The sequence below is a fragment of the Podarcis gaigeae genome, assembly GCF_964106915.1.
Source record: "Podarcis gaigeae genome assembly, chromosome: 1".
Taxonomy (NCBI): Eukaryota; Metazoa; Chordata; class Lepidosauria; order Squamata; family Lacertidae; genus Podarcis; species Podarcis gaigeae.
This window is the reverse complement of record NC_139678.1, coordinates 85,179,390-85,199,611: the sequence shown is the minus strand read 5'-3', so window position 1 is coordinate 85,199,611 and position 20,222 is coordinate 85,179,390. Positions and strand designations below refer to the sequence as shown.

Here is a 20,222-nt window from a genome sequence, read left to right as displayed (position 1 = left end):
AGCACTGTTCAATATTATGATTAATGACTTCAGTAAAACATTAGATTTTGCTGATGATACAGAACCAGAGTGGGTGGGGGAAGGAATTGCAAAATGTTTAGGCTATGATTCAAATCAGAAAGATCACAATCAGTTGGAGCACTGGGTGGGCTGGGGGTAAAACAACCAAACCCAACAAATGGATAAAAGACAGGACAGAAAACCCCAAGTGGACACAAGACAACTAGAGGTAACTGCTGCCTATTTCCCTAAAGGGTTGAGGGGCTGCATTGCTATGTTTCAGACTCCATGTGATTCTTCAAACCCTCCTGTGGTTCCAGCAACCCGATAGCCCTCTCCTTCTCCATGAATTCGTCTCATCCTCTTTTCAAGCCATCCAGCTTGGTGGCCTTCACTGCCTCCTGTGAGAGCAAGCACCATAGCTTGGCTGGTGCTGTGTGAAGAAGTACTTGGTTTTGTCTGTCCTGAATGTTCCAACATTCAGCTTCAGCAGATGTTGACGGTCTCTGGCATTATAAGAAAAGGAATATGGTGGTGGTATTTAGTTACGAAAAGTGGAATCTACAGGAACATGTTGCAGTGTGGAGTGCTTCTGTTCAGTCAGCCCCTCGTGCCTTTGTTTCATTTTCCATTCCACCCATTTCTCTGATGTTCCTCCAGCCGTCAAAATTCCATGGCTGCTAAGTCTGCTTAATCCTCACTGGGATGTCCTTTGGGGCACCCTGTCCTGTTCCTGTCCTCCTTCCTGTGTGGGAGCAATGCTATTTTGATTGCACGTGCACAGCTTAAGCAGCAGGAACTAAGGAAATTGCAAAGTAATGTAGAACAGAAACAGGGTGGTGGTGAAGTGACTGAAAGTAAAAATGAAAGTAAGAAAATAACATATTGATCAGCCCTTGATCATTTAATGTCCCCCGTTGTCACACAGCAACACACAAGGATGAGGTTGGGGTGGGGTTAAAATTTTAACTTCTGACCACTGTCAGCAAAAAACATCATAGGTGGGCCTTGAATGGGGTTGTACAGACAGGGGAAAGTTTTAAAAGAAAAGATCAGTTCAACAAATGCATGAAACCAAAACAAAAATAGATGTATAACCTGTTTAAAAAAATAGAAAATATACTGGTAATCATGGGTTTTCACTGTGTATAACATAAAGTCACCAGTGTGCTTATTTAGGAATAATGGTACCATATTGTTGTTTAATTGCACCAGTATCAGTACAAGTGCAAGGGAAGGGTTCTTGTGTCCTTCGCTCTATCCTCTTGGTGACATGCTTTACTCTACAGGTTTCGTTACTCAGAGGATGATGTGGTGGGGTACATAACACAAATCCTCCAAGGACTAGAATATCTGCATGGACGGCGCATCATTCATCTCGACCTGAAGCCTGATAACATCATTGTCAGCCCCACAAACACATTAAAAATTATTGACTTTGGCAGTGCCCAGACCTACAACCCACTGGTGTTGCGCCAGCTGGGGCGTCGTGTTGGCACACTGGAGTACATGGGTGAGTATCTTTATGGAATTGGCATACCAGAAGATTGGGTAGGGGAGGATGTGTGTGAGATTTTGTGGGCAAGGCAAACTGCTTGTGGAGTAAGTATGCCATGGAATGAATATACGTGGTACCTATAGGCTGAGCTACACATGTGGCTAATGGGTTGGAGTTGCATACTATTTAATTGACAAAGGGACTAGCACCAAAGAGTGGAGATGGCAGAAATGGGGGAATTCCTCCCTCCCCAGAATGTTAAGTTCTTGGTTTCGTAGGCTACTCTTTTGCAGGACTCACACTAGGAGATGAGGACAGAACTTTAAATCATAGAGTTGGAAGGGACCCTAAGTATCATCTGGTCCAACCCCCTGCAGTGCAGGAATATGTAGCTCTCCCATGCAGGAATCGAACCTGCAACCTTGGTATTATCAGCACCATGCTCTAGGCAACTGAGCTTTCCCCAGACACTTTACTGCTAGGGTTGTTTTTGTGTGTGTGAGATGAGAGAGACAGACAGACAGACAGACAGACAGACAGACAGACAGAGAGAGAGAGATTTGCTGCTCCAGGCTTAGAGCTGTTTACTTTACACAGTTTTGTTCACCTCCCAAGCTAGACCACAGATGATTCACTTGCATCTTAACCATAGAGTGGCAGAGGATCAATCAGCTTAATCCAGTGGGTCTCACTAGCACAACAAACAGAAGCCCCTCTGGGCTCATTATGGCAATTTATTTATTTATTTTTGTATAAGATTTATTGCCCACCATTCACCACAAGGACCCAGGAAAGCTTATAAAAATATAATCATACAATTATAAAAGTAAGTAAGGCAGTTTATTAAAAAAAACACAAGTAAAACCAGCAGTGAGGTGGCATGGAGGGGCAGAGACACCTACCTGACTTTCTGGCATGTGATCCACTGCCGTTTACCAGGAAAGAAAAGGGGGATGGGAGGGACACTGGCGTGGTGCAAACACACCAACTCCCAAATTTGCAGCCAGCTCACCTCTCCAAATAAGCAGTAGTGACTGACCTATCAGGAGGTCAGGTAAACACTTCCCCCCACCCCACTGTCCACCCCTGAGTAAAAGAGTTCCAAATAAAAGCAGCACAGTATAGGTTAAACAAAAAAACCTTTAACTGTCAAAGGCCAGGGTAAAGTGGTGCACCTCTGTGCAGGGAAAGAGATGATCCTTCACTGTTTCCTTTGCAGCTCCAGAAATGGTGAAGGGGGATCCCATTGGTTCGGCAGCTGACATCTGGGGCTTGGGAGTCCTCATATACATCATGTAAGTATGGCTGAAGAGGGCGAACGTGGGAATCTGACAAGCAGGGGAGAAGAGGTGGAATTAGAAATGGATGTCCAGAGCCTTCTTTTCTGACTCACCTGACCAGATTCACTTAAAGGACAGGATTATCCTAGACTCCTGCCTGCACCATAAAAACTTCTCCATAAGAACTTCAGATTGGTACCTCTGTTCCCCGTGGAGGTGCTGTTCCTCCCTTGAAGCTGGGAGTGCTGGTTTGACGGACGAGTGATATTGTGCATGTGTGTGCCCTGAACTTTTATCTTCTATTTTGCTTGTCAGGCTCAGCGGACGCTCCCCATTCTTTGAGACGGATCCCTTGGAAGTAGAGAGCAGGATCCTGGCAGGGCGTTATGATGCCTTCAAGTTGTACCCCAACGTCTCCCAGAGTGCTGCACTCTTCATCCGCAAGGTTCTTTCTGCCCATCCATGGTGAGTGAAAGAAGGGTGAAAGGCCTTGGAGGCAACGCCATGGGATGGGTGGCGAGGAAAAGTTGCCTTCGTAAAGAGCAGTGGAACAGACAGACCTAGAATCTGGGGGAGCGTCAAGGCAAGACTCAGATTACGGAGGTTTCTCTCTCTGGTGGCATTTGAGCCATGGGAATGGTGCTACAGTCATAGCCCCTGTGTCAAAAAAGCAGGTACTGCTTAGTATTGGATTAGTCGGGAGTTCAGAAATAAAGTCCTGAGAGCTCAATGAGCTGCTGAGGTTGAGAAATTCCAGAGTAGATCTTTTCAGAAGTAGCAGAATGCAGTCTGAGTCCAGCATCCCTGAGATCACCATCACCCTTGATGTTTAAAGCGTTTGTACCAGGGATGGGGGACATCTGGCCCTATAAATGTCCTTTGACTTCAGCTCCCATCAGCCCTAGCCTAAATGGCCAGTGGTCAGGGATGGTGGGAGTTGCAGTCCCTCTGGACTAACAATACTAGGACCTGTAATTCCAAACCAGAGGAAGCTAGGTAGGACTGTGCTCAGTCTCTAAAGCAAACTGACCATGCAACCCTAGGCATGTGTGCCTGGAAGTAAATTCCACTGTGCTCAACATGGCATACTCCCAGGTATGCAGGACTCCTGGTGAGAATGGGCTGTTCTAGGAGTCTTGAGCTATGTCCTCAGTCCCCAACTTTTCTGCTACAAAGTCTGGGTGTGGCCATGTTTGGGGAAGGACTGTTGCCCAGTGATGGAGCTCGTGCTTATGTTCTGCATGCAAAAACCATTGGCTTAAGGAAATATAGGTACAAAAGGGAGAATTCCTGGTTGTCAAGATCCAGGTTTGAGGCAAGTAAGAGAACCCCAGCAGAGATTTAAAATCACAAAACACGCAGCAAATTAAGGCGTGCCAAGATAGGCTGTTAGACCTTTAAAATGTGCATCCTTTAAAGAGAGTTCCAAAGTTTCCCTCTTCCCCTAACATAGAAAAAGACCACATTTGGTATGTTAAAAATGGTTTACATATAAACTCTTCAATGGTCAGATTCATGTGCTTCAGAAAACTGCACAGGCAGTAAAACTTAGCTTCATTATAGTGGTGATGGTTCCTAAATTATTAGTATAGGTAGAAGTCAAGAGTGGCTTGTGCGAGCGATTCAGCTAAGCTGGAGCAACCAGGTTAGCCTCTTCTCAGGTGGACTGAAGGAGAACAAAGGCTTGAATGCCCAGTTCCTCCCAAGGTGAGCTAAACCTGGCAGAACAGCTTACTCTATGATCTTAATCCCGTAAGACATTAATTAGACTTAAGCACATTGCCTATATGAGGCTGGTTAGCCCACAAAAACTCCCAAGTTCAGTCACCTGAGTGTCCAGGTAGGGCTGGGAAGGGCTGCTGCTCCTGAGCTAGATAAAGCAATGGCCCAGCTCAGGATAAGGCAGCTTCCTATATGTTGTCCACAGCTCATTCCTCCAGTCATGTTCCTACTTCCTCCTTGTTCTTCTGGGTCTGGGGAGGGCTGGGGAGGGAAAAGGCAGCCTCATCCTAATATCCCTTGGCCTTGCAGGAGCCGCCCAGCTCTCAAGGACTGCTTTGCCAACCCTTGGCTCCAGGACGCCTACCTGATGAAGCTGCGTCGGCAGACCCTCACCTTCACCACCAGCCGCCTGAAAGAGTTCTTGGTGGAGCACCAGCGGCAGCGCAACGAGGTGGCCACCAAGCACAAGGTCTTACTGCGCTCCTACCATGGCGCCAGCAGCCACATGCCCTAGCCGCCTGCCCTGCCGGAGGAGCCACAGAACATTCCAGCAGGGGGCGTGATAGGCCAAGCACCCACCCAGCCAGCCAGGGTGGGACTTGTTGATATACCTCATGGATCAAGAAGAGTCGTCAGCACTGGCCGCTGTTCTTTGCTCTACCTACCAGTCCTGGAGGTAGCCTGGCCCAGAGAGAGGGAGTCTGGGGGCCGAAAATGGCAGATTGACAAGATTCACTGCCATGGGGTTGGATTCAGGGAGGTATGAAGCGCAGTGGGCCATGAAGCCATGCTGTTCCCAGGCCAAGGTCAAGGGGGGAGGAGAAAGCCTTGACGTTTCCTTGTCTAAATAAACTCCTCCCCATGGGGATGCAAAGGGCCCTTCCTGTATTGTGCCTCAAGGGCTGCGTGTGTACCCTGCGTAGGTCAGGTGCAACCAAGCGCTCCCATTGACTTAACAGCAGATGCAAAACATGCCGGCTTCAGCCACTGTGCAATGGGGCATCTCTTCCTTACATGCCAAGTTGAGCTGGGAAGAAGAAAAGAAGGATCAACCCCGAAGTATTGCAGAGAAGGCATTTCAGCAATGGAAAACTCCAATCCCCCACCTGTATAGCCAACATATGCCGCATAGGGAGTATAATGGATGTTTCTGGTCCCCAAGGCAGGGGCTGGGAGTGGAGGTGCTGATGGTACTTTCCCTGGGGTTCCTCTCCACTCACCTCTGCTTGGGTATCCAGAAGAATCCAGTCATGTGAGGCACCCACCAGTTTTTCCCTGTTTACATACCCCTACCATCCCATAATGCCTCTTCTTTGCTGCTGCCTTCCTTGTGTTTTTCTGACACGGATACATGCAGCCCAGCCCTACCTTAAGCTTCAGAACCAGTGCAGAAGATAGATGCCTTCTCTCCCTGCATGCCTTTCTGAATCAAGGACATGCTTCAGATACACCACCCCTTCATACATTTGCCTACATGAACCCTCCTCTCTTTCAGTGCTCTTTTGCCATAGCCCCTTCTGGCACCTACAGATCACTCACGATGGCACAGAGACAAGCAGAGGTCCTCCAAACATAGGCACCTTCTCCTTTTGCAGTCAGGCACATGTGACCTTACATAGCCTCTGGTGGTGGGTGGGTTGAAGAGGACAACAGGGTGGGTTCTAAGTCTTGGGGTGGGGGTAGTGGCCGTTTGTTTCTCTGCTCTTGACCTGTGTAGTGTCCATAGCAAACCAGACCTGACATACCCCACTGAGAAGGGTGGAGGCCATTTTGAAACTGAGAGTCTACAAGTTTTCACAGCTGCTCCTTAGGGCAACCCAGGAAGGACAAACCTGGATTTCGTATGGGTAGGGAATGAAGAGAATATACCACTGGCGCAGAGTTGAAAGCAGACCTACCAAATGAAGCAGACCTACCTAACCACCCCCACCTTGGCTGTATGAATCCATGACCATGGTTCCCCATCTCAGTCTTTTCATCCCATGCCCCAGTGTGTTTTGATTGTGAAGATGCTCGTTTCCCTGTGGCATGGAGCAAGCAAAGCAAACCAGGACTGCTTCCAGATGGGTGGCTTCCTAGCGCTAATAAATCATTGCTCTTCCACTGTAAGGTACAAGAGGAATTGCAGTTGAACTTTGCACACTATCAGGGATATTGCACTTTTCTGTATGTTCATCCTGCTATGTTCCATCCACACTAGTGGGTGTGACAGAGCTGCTGGGTGGGGGAGGGGGAGGAAAGATCTAATTCACCTAAGTGGCCATTTGAAGAAGAAACCTGAGTGATTCTTAAAAAAATAAAATAAAAATCAGTTATTTATTTAGCGCTAAGCACTTCTTCATTAAAGTGTGATCGCCCATGATTGCTATGAAAGTGTTTCATGTTTGTTTTGGACCAGAAGTGAAGATTGGAAGTGTATAATTAGGGGGGAAAGCACATTGCTAAAATGGAGGTGACTAGAAATATTTTCCCCCTTTTATTTTTAAAATTAGTGTTATAGCACTGTAGCACTCTTTAAGAAGCATGCCAATATTCACATCCCTATCCTAATACCCCAACAAATCAATAATGTTGTTAACAATACTGACAACATTGTTTAAAAACCTATGCCCAACACAAGCGCCACAAAGGCACTTGACACCGTCTCACTGACCCACTCCTATTGCAAGCGAAAGGGAAGACGGCCTGTTTTCAAAGAAGGAGCTCCATGCCAGCTGAGACGCTGGACCAACTGGCTGGGAGCCAAATGGTCCAAGCAACCCCAAACACCTATATAACTGCATGTATGCTGCTTTCTATAACCTACCCCCCAATCTTCAGCCCACCCCTAACTCTAACCCCACCCACCACACTATATGTCATCACAACACCCTAGGTTCGATAGACAATATAAGGTGAGAGACACAGGACAACCCAAATGGGTTGGTAGGGAATCATCCTAAAAAGTAAACATACCAAATGGCTAGCTTAAAAGCAATTACACTAAATGTGTAATTTAGTGTGTAACTAAACGTATGTAAACACCATGAAGCCACACAATACCTTCCTACAGGAAATACAGAACCCCCCACCAAAGGAAGCAAACTCCTGAGCAAATCCCACTTCAGTCATGGGTGGCACCTCGCTCAGGAAAGGCCCGCAGAATAGCCATAATACTTAGTAGAGACCTAAATTTCCAAGACACAACAGTGCTAAAAGACAAAAATGGCAGATTCATTTTTGCTAAAGGGGTACTAGATGGCAAAACTAAATTGACAATTGGCTCCATATATGCCCCAAACACAAAACAACTGGAGTTCAAACAGAAAGCACTAAACAAATTCCTCTCTTCCTCCGAAGGGGAAGCAATCCGAGGAGGTGACCTCAACCTAAATATGAGAGGCACCTTCCTAAAAGACATCCATCCTACAATCCCCTGGGCAATCTTGTCTCACTGCCAGTCGCATCTTTCACTCAAAGTGAGAGGCAACCTTACTGCCACTAAGGTTGTGGGAGTGTGTACACATCCTAAGACATGCCTTATTCCACGGTACAATTTATATTTTAATGTCTGGTGCTGAGCAGACAAGCTTCCAGTCTGCCACACAAAACACACACTTTGCATCTGATCTAGTACTTACCAGAAGCCATATTTTAAAATAAACAAGGAGTGAAGGGATATCAATCATCCGAGATGAAGCATCAGCAAAGCGCTGCTTAACCTTAACGCCCTCCTCCCCAGCATGGGCAGGAAAAGAAGCATTAACAATTCTCTCCTGAAGCACTTCAGCAGTGCTCAACTTTGCAAGGGGCTTTTCCAAAGCCTTCCTTCTTAGCTGTTCACAAGGGAGTGGGAGTAGATAAAGAGCCCCTTCTCCTTTTCTTTGGAGAAAGGAGTGTGTGTGTGTAAATATATAAAAAACCTCAACCCTCATCCAGTTAATTATCTCCACTCCTTTCTCTAAAGAAAAGGAGAAGGCTCTCTCTCTCTCTCTCTCTCTCTCTCTCTCTCTCTCCCTCCCTCCCAGATATTGCTGGACTACAACTCCCACCACTCCTGACCAATTGGCCTCCAGCTCCCACATCCAACAACAACAATATGAGGGGCGCCATTTTCCCCACCTATCCCTGACACATCTGTCTGCAGCTTCTACTCTTCCTGAATAGGCACTGCCCTAAAAGATCGATAAAGTCCCCTCCCTGGCAAAGGGGGGGGGGGATCGACGCCTTCAGTTTTCACTGACTCACTCACCAGTGCTAGAGTCAGGGATGGCTGTACTAGTAGGCCGAGCGAAACTTCCTCTCAGGCAGCTGATTCAGAGTTTGCTGAAAGGGCAGCACATTTGTAAGTTCTTTAATTCATTATTGCATTTATTTATTTTTTACTGCCAGGGAAGCAGGGAGGTGTAGGGCTGGAAAAGACTCCTGCCTGAAACCCTGGAGAGCCATAACCGCTGCTGGTCAGCACAGAGAATCCTGAGTTACATAGGCTGACCAGTGGTCTGACTCTGTATAAGGCAACTTCCTGGGTTCTGTTGTAATGTATGTTGCAGTACTGAGGTCAGAACTGCTTGCTCGTTTCCTCGCAACAACCTGTGTGTGTGAGAGAGAGAGACAGACACACACTCAGAGAGAGAGAGAGAGAGAGAGAGAGAGAGAGAGAGAGAGACCCCAAACTACTGGGATAAGAAATTGGAGGTACTTCTCCCAAGCCCAGGTTGCTGCTGTTAGAACATTCTCTCACATTCCGGGATGGAGGCCATTCTGGAAACTGTAGTGCACTTGACACCTCACTAACTCCTCAGGGACGCTTGAGCTACTACTGTACGTCCTTCAGGTTTCTCTTTTAAACCAGACATCATACTAGTGAGTACCAAAGAAGCTATGCAGAAGCTGTGAGACTAGAATACAAGTCCTAAAGCATAATCCAAATTCTTTTATCAGGTTAAACATGAAGGAAAATGCATAATCAATCAGATATTGTAGCCAATCGGCAGTCCAAAGACGTGGCCATGCGAGTCTGTTGCAGTCTTGTGGCACCTTAAAGACTATCACTTTCTTGATGGCATTGGCCAGCTGTCTGGGGGTTGAATGCAATCCTTCAGGTCTCCCTATCTGCCCCTCCTCAGGCCACTCCCCTTAGGCCACTCACCTCATCTTTCTTGTCTGGCTGGAATGTGTCCTTGAACTCTGACCATGCCTCTTGACAATGGATGGTCTTTCCCCGGTTACTCATCCTCCATGTTATCATTTTACTGATAAGAAATACATTGGAAAACAAAAAGAAACAACTCCTAGCAGTGCTTGAGTTATGCACAGATCATAGTTGGGGCCCTGACCTGGACTCTGTACCCCACTTATTGATGGCGCTAAGTAAATAAGAAATGTGGCATCATCATCAACAATAATAATAATAGTAATAATAACTGAGCAGAATATTTGGGTTTATACAACTGTGCTCCTGCTCTGGATAATCCACATTCAATTCAACCTACTTTCCCTATCAGGACAGCTGGGCTGTACGGACAACTGGGCTGTGGTTCAAAGCACATCCACCTTTGGCAGCCAATTGTACAATTGAAATAAACAGAAGTAGCTGCACAGAAATGGTATGGAAGAAACTCTCCCAGGCTTGAAACCAGGCACAGAGGAGATCTGCAGCTCTATAGCAGAAGTTAAATAAATCCTAAACTCCAAAGCAAGGCAGCAATGTTCAGAAAAAGGCAATGTGGAAAACATGCTATGATGATGGAACCCTTTATAAGAACCTTGAAATAAACAGGGTTTTGCGTGTGTGTGTTTTTTTAAAAAAACATTTAATTAAAGATCAGATCTAATCAGGACATAATATAACCCATGTTAACAAGGAAATTAAACATTTTAAAAAGAAGCTACAGGGAGGATCAATATCTACAACAAGGGAAACAGATTTCCTGTCTTGCACGTCAAACTTGTATTTTAATAAACTAAAATTTTAATAAACTAACATTTTAATAGCATTGAGACTTTCCGTGGTGTAGTGATAAATTCTGAACTACAGGAGCTCTTCATGATAACCACCATAGCCACAACTCTTCAAGATTATACAACAAAAATGAATAATTGGCCAAAGCAGACATAGAATCATAGAGTTGGAAGGGAGCATGAGGGTCATCTAGTTCAACCCCCTGCAATGCAGGAATCTTTTGCCCAACGTGGGGCTTAAACACGCGACCCTGAGATTAAGAGTCTCATGCTCTACCAACTGATTATGGTTGCAATACCAAGTCTGCCTTTTCTCCTCCTATCCCCCCCCCCCAAAAAAAAACAACTTTTGCTCAGAGTCTAGCTTGAAGATGAGTACTTCTGGTGGACTCATAAGCTAGCTCACTATTTTGTGTCCTTTTGATAGCATAATAAAGGGAATCTATCCCCCCCAAAAAAATTGAAATGGCCTTTTAACCCTCAGTCATGTATGCTAATCAGTGTGACCCACCTCTTTCTCCGCTCAGCTCATTTGGTGGGTTTCTCTCGGAATGGGAAAAGCTTATTTATTTGGCACACACAGGATTGGCAAATAGAAAATGGGTATGGATTAGAGCCCCATGAGATGACATCATTGTCCCTGCTGCAAAACAAGTGGGCAGCAATTTCTTGGGACGTTATTATTTTATTGGTTGAAAAAATAATAACCAGTGCCACCTTTTAATTTAAATTAATAGCATATCCTACCTTTCCATTTAGAAATGAAACGAAGATGGATAACAAGGCTAATCAGCATTCTCTCTACTCCTGAGCATGTCAGTGCAGTTAAACTGCTCCAGGACCTCATGGTCAAATGGGTCTATTTGGAATGTGGATTGAATAAATCCATAAAGATTTCTGTACAGTAGAGTCAGCCAGCATTCTGGGGCCTGTGGACACATTTGCAAGCTGGAGAAGGTGAATGATATGTTTAAATTGAAATGTATTATGTAAAACTTAATAAAAAAATATTTAGATAAAAGAAGAAAAGCAAGTGTCTTGGGCACCACACACACACACACCACAACCAAGACAATGGAAAGCTTCTTCCTAACCTAATTTCAGTGGGGAGGAGGATCCTGCAGTGCCACGGAAGGCCTCTGTGGGCACCTGTGCATTGGCAAGCACCACACTGGCATCTCCTGCTGTACTGTACAGTCACATAACTGCTTCAGCACAACCAGGGCTTCCAAGTTGTCCTTGGCCTTGATCCTATGCCAGTAACTACCACCGGAAATGCAGAAATCAAACAGGTGACTTCCCCCCGTTATTCTCTTTTCACAGGCCCCCTTTTCTTCCGTTTAAAAAAGTGCTAAATATCTTCCATACTATGTAGGACAACTGTGTGTCAGAGGTATACATAAATAGGTACATCCGTCTCAGCAAAAAGCAACCGAATCCAGGGGCATTTTCAGGATTAAGAGCTTTATTTTGGCATAAGTATTCATGGACTATAGTCCATTTCATCAAAAAGTGATAGTCATGCCTGAGGTAAAACGTTTTGCTGGAGAATTCCACAGGAGATATTGGGGAGTGTGTTCACCAACAACGGACATAACTGCTTTTGGTGGACACTCCTACTTTTCTGTGTGAATCCATATGTAGTCTGCTTAATTTCACTCCTTATTATATGATTTGGAGATGTGTGCAGCATTAGGTGAACTACTGGCTGGTGTCATAGGCATAGGGGAGAATTTTGCTTCTGTTTGCATTTTAAGACAAACCTATTTAATTTGCATTTCCTGTTACAATGTACAAAACGAAACACAGCCATCTTTCCCTGAACTTTGTGGTGAGGTTCTCCACCCAAAAGTGGTGTACAAAAATGCCACCAATTAGGAGAAAGTATAAATATGCATATACTCAGGGATAGTGTAAAGAAAAATGCACATATTAGTGAAAAATGACATATAAAACACAATAGCGAAAAATTGTATGTTAGCCAAAATTGGAAATGAATCAGGCGTTAAAATGCCGTTGGATTTTTTGCGAGGGCAAATTCACGAACTGATACAGAAAACGTGGCAAACTGAATTTAAGATGGTGGAAATGAGGAACTGAGGAAACTAAAACGGATAGATTTGTTCCTCCATGGATGAGGGTATTTTGAGGGGTTCATTGTGACGACTGTGGATGATCCACTTGAGCAGCTTGTAGTGACAATACAATATCCGCTCATACGAGCAAAACTCCAGCTCTTCCCAACTCTTGGGATATCCTCTGATCCTGTTGCTTGCTACTCCAAACTGTTCTCATCCCTTCCAGTCCTCCTAAGGCAGCGTGTGCATTGGGAACAGCCCAGACAGCGGAGCCTCGCCCTGCCACTCTGTCTCTCAGCCAGAGGGCAGGAATGGTTGCAGCTGCTCCATCTGGGTCCCTCTGGGCTGGTCAATGTGATTACACAGCACCGGGCTGCAATCAGTGCAGCCCCAATTCTCACAGGTAGCTGGCAACAGGCTATATAAGGGAGCGCCCAGGATTCCCGTCTGGGCAGGGGGGACGCCCCCCCCCCCAGCCAAAGAAGGAGACGTCAGGGCAGGAATGCAGCTGTGGGCATGGGCAGACCTGGCTTCTCCCCTGCAGAGATATAAATTTGGGTGGGATGAGGGGCCTGTGGCCTTTTCCAACACAGCGGAGCTGCATTGGTGCTGTCTACGGTAAGAGAGCTCAAGCTCATCAGCAGAGAAGGGGGCCCCTGAGAACTCATGCCCTGTCCCAGCCCTACCACATGCTCCAACAACACCCTACCTCGGGACATGCCTTGGGGATTGGGAGAGCTGCCTCTTAACTCTCCTTATCTGAGGTGCCTTAGCCTTCCATGAAAGACATGGATCAAAACAGAACGGCTCAGCTGCTCACCAACTGGACCTCTTCCATGGCTCAGTTGGTAGAGCATGAGACTCTTAATCTCAGAGTCATGAGTTTGAGCCCCACATTGGGCAAAAGATCTCTTCATTGCAGGGGTTGGACTAGATGACTGTCATGATCTCTTCCAACTCTATGCTATGACCCTTACCAGGGTGTGTCTAAAACTGGAGATATAATAATGAGGGTGTGGGCGAAAGCACAACTTTACTCTCATCCCACTTAAGTGGGTCTGGACTGATTTGCCCCAGAAGAGTGAAGATGACACTCACTGAGGTGTCTTTGCAGTTGTATACATGGAGCAAGACAGCAATGGGTCCTCTTGAGATGGTTGATGTGAGCCTCATGTTAGAGCGGTACTGGCGTTGGGTGGAAGCAGGAAGGAAGAGGGTTGGACTCTGTGCTATGTAGGAGCCTGTTTCTCTCCCTCTCACCCCCACCCCCATTATTGAACCTGCTACCCCTCCATCTCCCCACAGATGTCAAAAGCTGCACCCAAGAAACCAGCAGCAGGTGGTGCAGCCCCTCCCCCTGCAGGATTTTCCCTGGACATAAATGACCCTCAGGTGCAGAATGCTGCCATCCGCATCCAGGCTTCCTATCGTGGGCACAGGTGAGGGGGATAGCAGGTGGGAGGATGGGAGCGTTATCAGGGCTGGGCTGAAAATGCACCTCTTTTGTCCCTGCTTTTGACACCCAAGAATGGGTCCACCCTGCTCTTCTGGTGGTAAATCGTTTTAACCGGTTTTCATCTTGCATGTTCATATTGTTGCAACCCACCCTATGGTAAAGGATGGGTTAAAAATCCAAGTATTATTATTATTAGTAGTAGTAGTAGTAGTAGTAGTAGTAGTAGTAGTGTCCAGTAGTGTTGAGAGCAGGAGAGCTTGTAGAACTGAACATCAAGACTGATTATGTCTCCAGTAGTATGTGGTATGGCTGTGCAGAGGGCTCAGACCCATAACATCTCCACCCCATCTCCACACACTATTCACACTTCCTCTTGTTCTTCTGCTCACCCCCCCCCCACTGCTGCTGGGTTTCCCCCCGATTGCCATTTGTTCCAATATATCACTTAAGAGCAGCTTTTCCATCAAAAAGGAGCAAGGCAAGCGGAAAACTTGGCACAGCACAAGTGGAAGGGTTAATGAGCCCTGATCATCAGAGGGAGCTCCCTTGGTTGTTCCACTGGTCCTCAGAAGTTCAAGGGGTGGTGGCCTGGAAGAGGACATTTTCTATGTGGGGCATCCTTAAATTTTAGAGTTCCCACTCCACAGAGGTGTGCCCAGCACCTTCATCGCATTCTGAAAATACACCTCTTTACCTTGACCTTTGAATATTTATCTGTCTCTCTGTGCTTCTGACAACCCACCCTATTCTTGTGACTCTAATTTGTTTTAAACTGCTTTCAATATTGTGTTTTTAATTTGCTGTGTGGCTCATCCCTGGGCGCTGGGTAATAAAGCAAATAAATACTGTAAGGGTTAGAGTGTGCTCATGAAGACAAAGGACAACCTGAGCAGTATTTTGAGAAGCTGTGGTGGTTCCAGAATATAGTTGTGCAGTGGAAGAGGGTGCAAGAGACGGGAGTCATGAAATGGATGAGCGAGAAGGGCAAAAACCAAGGAGGAGGTGAGAGAAGCGGCCAGAGACTTTGGGGAGGCAGCAGCTGATCTGGAAGACAAGGCAACAGAGGACTGGCTTTAGGCATGTAGCAATGATGGGGAAAACAAAACTCCGGCACATGTGAGAACTGCAGGTTTGGACTCTGCCATTCTTATTACAGCCCAAAACGTTGTTTGGAATTGGGAAGTTTGGCTGCATAAAGATTCCAAAACTTTCATGGGGAAGGGGAACTTTGGAGATGGAAAGAAGGTGGACGGATGCCTTGCTTCATTTGCTTCTCCCTTGCTCTCCCATTTAACTGAAATACTTATAATGTAGCACTCCTGGCGGCACATTTAGGGCTCATCTACACTTACCTTTTGCCCTCTGCTTTCTAGGCACATGTCCACATTTTAAAACCCCATATGTGAGAGTGGTTGTGGGGGGTTTGCCCCCCTCCCCCACTTTCCCCAAGAAAACCTGCTCTTTAATGCTGAATTAGAACAAACAGCAATTCAGAGTTTCTATGGATTGCTGTTTGCTCCAATTTAGTGCTAAAGAGCAGGTTTTCACAGGGGAACAACCACAGTAAAAAGGGGGGGCTCAGATATGGAGGTTTAAAGCACATACATGTGACTAGAAACATAGCACAAAAGGAAGTCTGGATGAGCCCTGACTCAGGTGGCCTCAAGACAGTCAGCATCTTGCAGGAAGGACTGAGGCACATACAGAAGCTTGCACCATGACAGTGCTATGTTGCTGTAGCACAACATATCCACTTTTTTAAATAACGGTCTTTTTTGGTTAGGAAGTACACTGCAAAGTGTGGGCTTAGTGTATTGTTAACAGAAAGACGCACACACCCCTCCAAAGTAAATCAGGATGAATGCCCATTGCCATATAGCTACCGCCACAAACAAATCACCTCAATAAAGATCAGGCATAAGCATTAGCACCTTCAAATGCAGTGAAGTCATTTCCCCTTGCTGCGTTTCAAGCCACTCCTGCACACTGCTGTACACACCAGAGAGTGTGCATGGATGCCTTCACCTGATGTCCATCACCTCTTTGGTTTTCCTGCGTCTGCAACACACCCACCCTCCAGCACCAAACTCTGATTCAACGAAGCAGTCATCTGTGCATGCCAATGGGTGTCTCGCATGTTAGTACCTCATCTTAACCTTGGCTTATGCTTGCAAATTGGATGGAAAATGGTTTGAGGGAAAATGCATCCAACAGCAGAATTTCTCCAGAAACTACAGGATAGGCATGAATTGTGGCTAACATCGTGTGCTGAGGGCTTCAAACACCAGCAGTGGGGGCGCACTGGAGCCAGAGTAAATGGTAATGAGTACACAGCCATAGTCTAACCACCAGGTGATCTTTGTGCAAGAAAATCAGGTTCACACCTCAGCTCCTCCATTCAATCTAGTTTCTGAACTACTAGCAACCTCTTCATTGAGGATTCATTCGGATTTGGTTGCACAAAGATTGTGAGCAGCTTATATGGCATTTGCTGTTTATTTAGCATTCGTTTTTATTTGTTTGCAGGGAGGTTACATGATGCCATATCAAGGAATTGTTATCCCATGCTTTCTAGTATGTTTTCTTGTCACTTCCCTAACAATAATAATAATAACCTGGTTTTATTTTATTGGAAGTGGGTTTGTTGCACCAGAGAGCTAAACCCACATCAATTGCACAATCTGAATTTTCTGGCACGCAGTTGACTCTTGTGTGCAAAATAGCGACAGCCTTGGAAGCACCCAAAACTCCCACCACTCTTGCTCACCACTCTCATTTGCCTTGGAACTATTGGCACAAAAAGGGTGCAGCAGCTATTCAGTTTAAGGAGGTAACTCCAACATCAAAATATAAGCCAATGACTATGTTTTCCTCACTGATTTACTTGTTTTTATCAATTCTGTGGAGTTGAGGAGAAGAGGGATTGAGTAAGAAGAATTCTGCTAGAATGTCCCATTTCCCCAGTCAATCAGATTCTATCCATTTAGCCACAGAGCATTTACTATCATAATATTGTTGATTAGCTGCAGCTTGATAACATGTGGTTCTGAGTGGTTGGCAGGCAGGTGGTTGGTTGCTCCTTCCAGGCTGCCCAGTTGTGTCACAGCTGGCAGCTGCTGATCTCTGTCTGGTTTGGCCCTGGGTACCATTAGAGGCAGAGCACTTTGCCACCTCATTCATGGGGGAGAGGAGCTCCAAGAGGAGCCTTAAAGGCCTGCTGCTTAACCCCTTCCTCTCCACTACCAGGTCCCGCAAGGAAATGAAGGAGAAGGGCCCCCCACGGGTGCTGAAGAACCTCACAGACGTGATGCTGATCGAGGGGAGCGCAGCCAAGCTGGAGTGTCGCATCAGTGCCTTCCCCGACCCCTTCATCCGCTGGTCCAAAGATGGTGCGGAACTCAAGGACGGGCCCAAGTACCGCTATGTCTTTGAGGACCCAGACATCGTCGCCTTGGTGGTCCGTGATGCTGGCCTTCCTGACCTGGGCAAGTACACCATCTCCGTGAAGAACCCCTTTGGAGAGTGCTTCGACTCAGCACGTCTCCTCGTGGAAGGTAATACGGCCTGCCTCCCTTCCTTACATAGCCACACACCCCTTCTAAACTTAGCCACACACATCCCCTGGGAAACCAAGCCATTCTTGCAAAGTTCCTCATTGCGGGGAGATCTCAATTTGGCACATCTCAGGAGGGGAAGGTAATAGCACTCTCTGCTCTGCTTCTTCAAGTCATCGCCCCCCCCCCCATTCCCTGCCCATTTCTATTCATAGCCTTGTGTCTTGCGTAGAAAAAGCCAAGCCCCTTCTAACTTTAGCCATGCCTCTGCCAAGACGTAGCCTTCTTCCTCCCTTCTAGATCTCATCGTGGCCCTACCTAGCTATGATGCCAGACCTGAAGGAAGAGAAGAAAGGCAGGGGGAACCCTCTGATGGCAACTCAGGATAGTTTAGTCAGTCATCAGGAAAGGAGGCTGATCCCCGAGACTGGGACCCAAGAGGGCAGCCTCCTTTCACAACACCTACTGCCTCTAGGAATGGGTTGGAAGGAGATGCGTTAGTCAGAAATAGGGGTTGCTTTTTGTGTGTGATTATTCAATGAATCTAATCCCTGCAAACGAACGTGTACTGCTCCCCCCCCAATCCCTAAACCCCTACACAGCAGCTGGGGAAACTACAAAGTCTATATCCCTGCACAGTATGCAAAAACCTGCATAACAAGAAATTGTTCTGACTCTCAACTTCTGTTCTACAGTGAAGCTGGTACCTGGAGAGCTCCTTTGTAGGAATTTATTTACCTCGTTTGCCCAAGTATACCTATGGTGCAACAGGGTTTGCCAAGTAAATAACTGGAAGATATTCTGTGGCCATCAGACAAAAATTCTAGAACACCTGGAACAAGACACAGCACCATAACAAAACTCGCAGCCCCAGCATTAGGTCCTCATGCCCTAGCAGAGGATTCTGCTGCCCGTCCCCTTGGCAAAAGATGGCTAAGCAAGGGCCCTTGCTCTGATCTCACCTGCTCTCTCCCTCTGCAGTGCCTGCCAAGATTCAGAAGGGCCCAGACAGCACAAAAGCCAAGAAAGGTAGCACAGTCAACCTGACAGCCCACATCAGTGGGGAGCCCGCACCAGATGTTGGCTGGGCCAAGGATGGCGAGGATATTGAAGAGGACGATCGGTGAGTGAAATTCACCACTGGTGTAATAAACCTCATAGCACCAACACTGCTTGGGCAGGTGGGCAGCAAGGGGAGCCCGAGAACCAGGTCCCCCACCCCTTTCTTTCCTGATTCCATAAGCACTACTAGTTCATGTTCAAATCAACAGAGCTGATGCAATAGCTTGAATTCTTGCATGGGGAAAGCGATAACATAAGCTTTCCTTTTTGAAAGAAAGAAAGAAAGAAGGAAGCACATAGTTCTTCTGGTTATTACAGAGGACCTTAATGTGTAAGAATCAAAGGACACGTGTGTTGAGTCAGGATAAGTGTGATTTCTTCTTTTAACACAAGTCCTGTTGATTCCTGTGCACTCATTTGTATTGGACCAGGATGGAACTGACCTGGCAGAGCTAAAAGCATCAAGATCAGGGGCTTCCTTGCCTAGTAGTTAATGGGGAGGAAGTGAGAGAAAGATCAGCATCTGTAATTGCAGTCATTCTGAAATTCTTCAGTTTTGCAGCCCCTCAGCAATTCCCCCCCCCCCCTGCAGCATTGGTACCATTCTCAAAGCCAGCACTGCATTTTAAAAACAGACTTTAGGTCAGGCCATCAAGAAAGGTGCTTTTAATTAGTATTTTGTTATGGGGATGGAATTAGTAGACTGTTGCAGTGCCATAATACAGTATAAAAATCATGGGCCCTGGGCCAGAGTCTTCTTTTTGATAATTCCAGCCCAAGTTAAAACAGCCTTGACCTCCATTGTCAAAAATAAAATAAAATAAATCAAGTGCAAGGCCGTATGTTTGCTGGTTCTGCAGCTCAGTTAGTCAGCCTCACCCAAATGGAACTGATGGACTGCCAGCGGTCCATGGGTCAGTTTAGCAGCTTCTGCTTTGTATCTCTAAGGGCCCTGACTTGAGATTTCCACCTTTCCCTTCCCTGCAGCATATACTATAACATCGGCAGTGACTCAACAACTCTCACCATCAAAAAGGTGTCGCCGGCGGATGCTGGGAAGTACGAGGTCTTTGTGGAGAACAGCCTGGGCATGGACCAGTCTTTTGCACGCCTTGATGTGATCTGAGCTCCTGCCTCCCCCCTGCCTCCTGTACAGTTCCCCCCCCCCCAAAAAAAATAAACTCTCTGTCATTTCAAAGTATGGTCCAGGGCCATTGTCCTGGAGAGAAGGCTGGGGAAAGCAAATTAAGCCCTGCAATGGCGCTGTAGGGATATCCTGTCCTGTCCCCCCTAAGATGCAATAGGGAGTCCTTCTCTCATTGCCCCTTTGGCTCTCACCAATGCCATTCTGCCATACCTTTCCTGGCAAGAGTTCCCCACTGTGCCCCAGGGCTGAATCCATTTCTTGGGCAGGTGGGTGCCATCTCCTTGCAGGCTAATCACTTTGTGCAGCCATCGCTGAAATGCCTCCACTCCAAGGACGCAGAAGGGGCTGTGCAGTCCTCCCACCGGCAGGACCCACTTTCCCCCAGCACTTCAGAGATTGTGAACCATCCCAGAAGCCTCCAGATTCTTCCTGACCTGTTTTATTGCTATTTGAACTAAATAAAACCAGCTGGTTGTACAGAG

At 46.6% G+C, this 20,222-nt stretch overlaps 2 protein-coding genes across 8 annotated transcripts in view; both read left to right on the top strand.

The window, feature by feature from the left end:
• The window catches only part of SPEG (striated muscle enriched protein kinase), a 99,531-nt gene extending 92,708 nt beyond the window's left edge, over positions 1–6,823 (top strand). For all 6 annotated transcript variants that reach the window (XM_083726504.1, XM_083726505.1, XM_083726509.1 and 3 more), the window contains 4 exons: positions 1,290–1,513; positions 2,718–2,793; positions 3,094–3,243; positions 4,810–6,823. In XM_083726504.1, the coding sequence (XP_083582630.1) occupies positions 1,290–1,513; positions 2,718–2,793; positions 3,094–3,243; positions 4,810–5,014 (655 nt within the window). In that variant the 3' untranslated portion in view covers positions 5,015–6,823. The remainder of the gene's footprint in view (positions 1–1,289; positions 1,514–2,717; positions 2,794–3,093; positions 3,244–4,809) is intronic.
• A 1,857-nt stretch (positions 6,824–8,680) lies between these two features.
• On the top strand, positions 8,681–20,222 carry SPEGNB (SPEG neighbor). 2 transcript variants are annotated; one of them, XM_083727716.1, is made up of 5 exons: positions 8,681–8,824; positions 13,827–13,960; positions 17,224–17,531; positions 18,513–18,654; positions 19,581–20,222. In XM_083727716.1, exons 2-5 carry the CDS (start codon positions 13,827–13,829, stop codon positions 19,717–19,719), a joined length of 723 nt encoding a protein of 240 aa, XP_083583842.1. In that variant the 5' UTR covers positions 8,681–8,824; the 3' UTR covers positions 19,720–20,222. The 2 variants fall into 2 exon arrangements, with proteins under 2 accessions (XP_083583842.1, XP_083583841.1); XM_083727715.1 differs by lacking the exon at positions 8,681–8,824 and adding an exon at positions 13,029–13,139.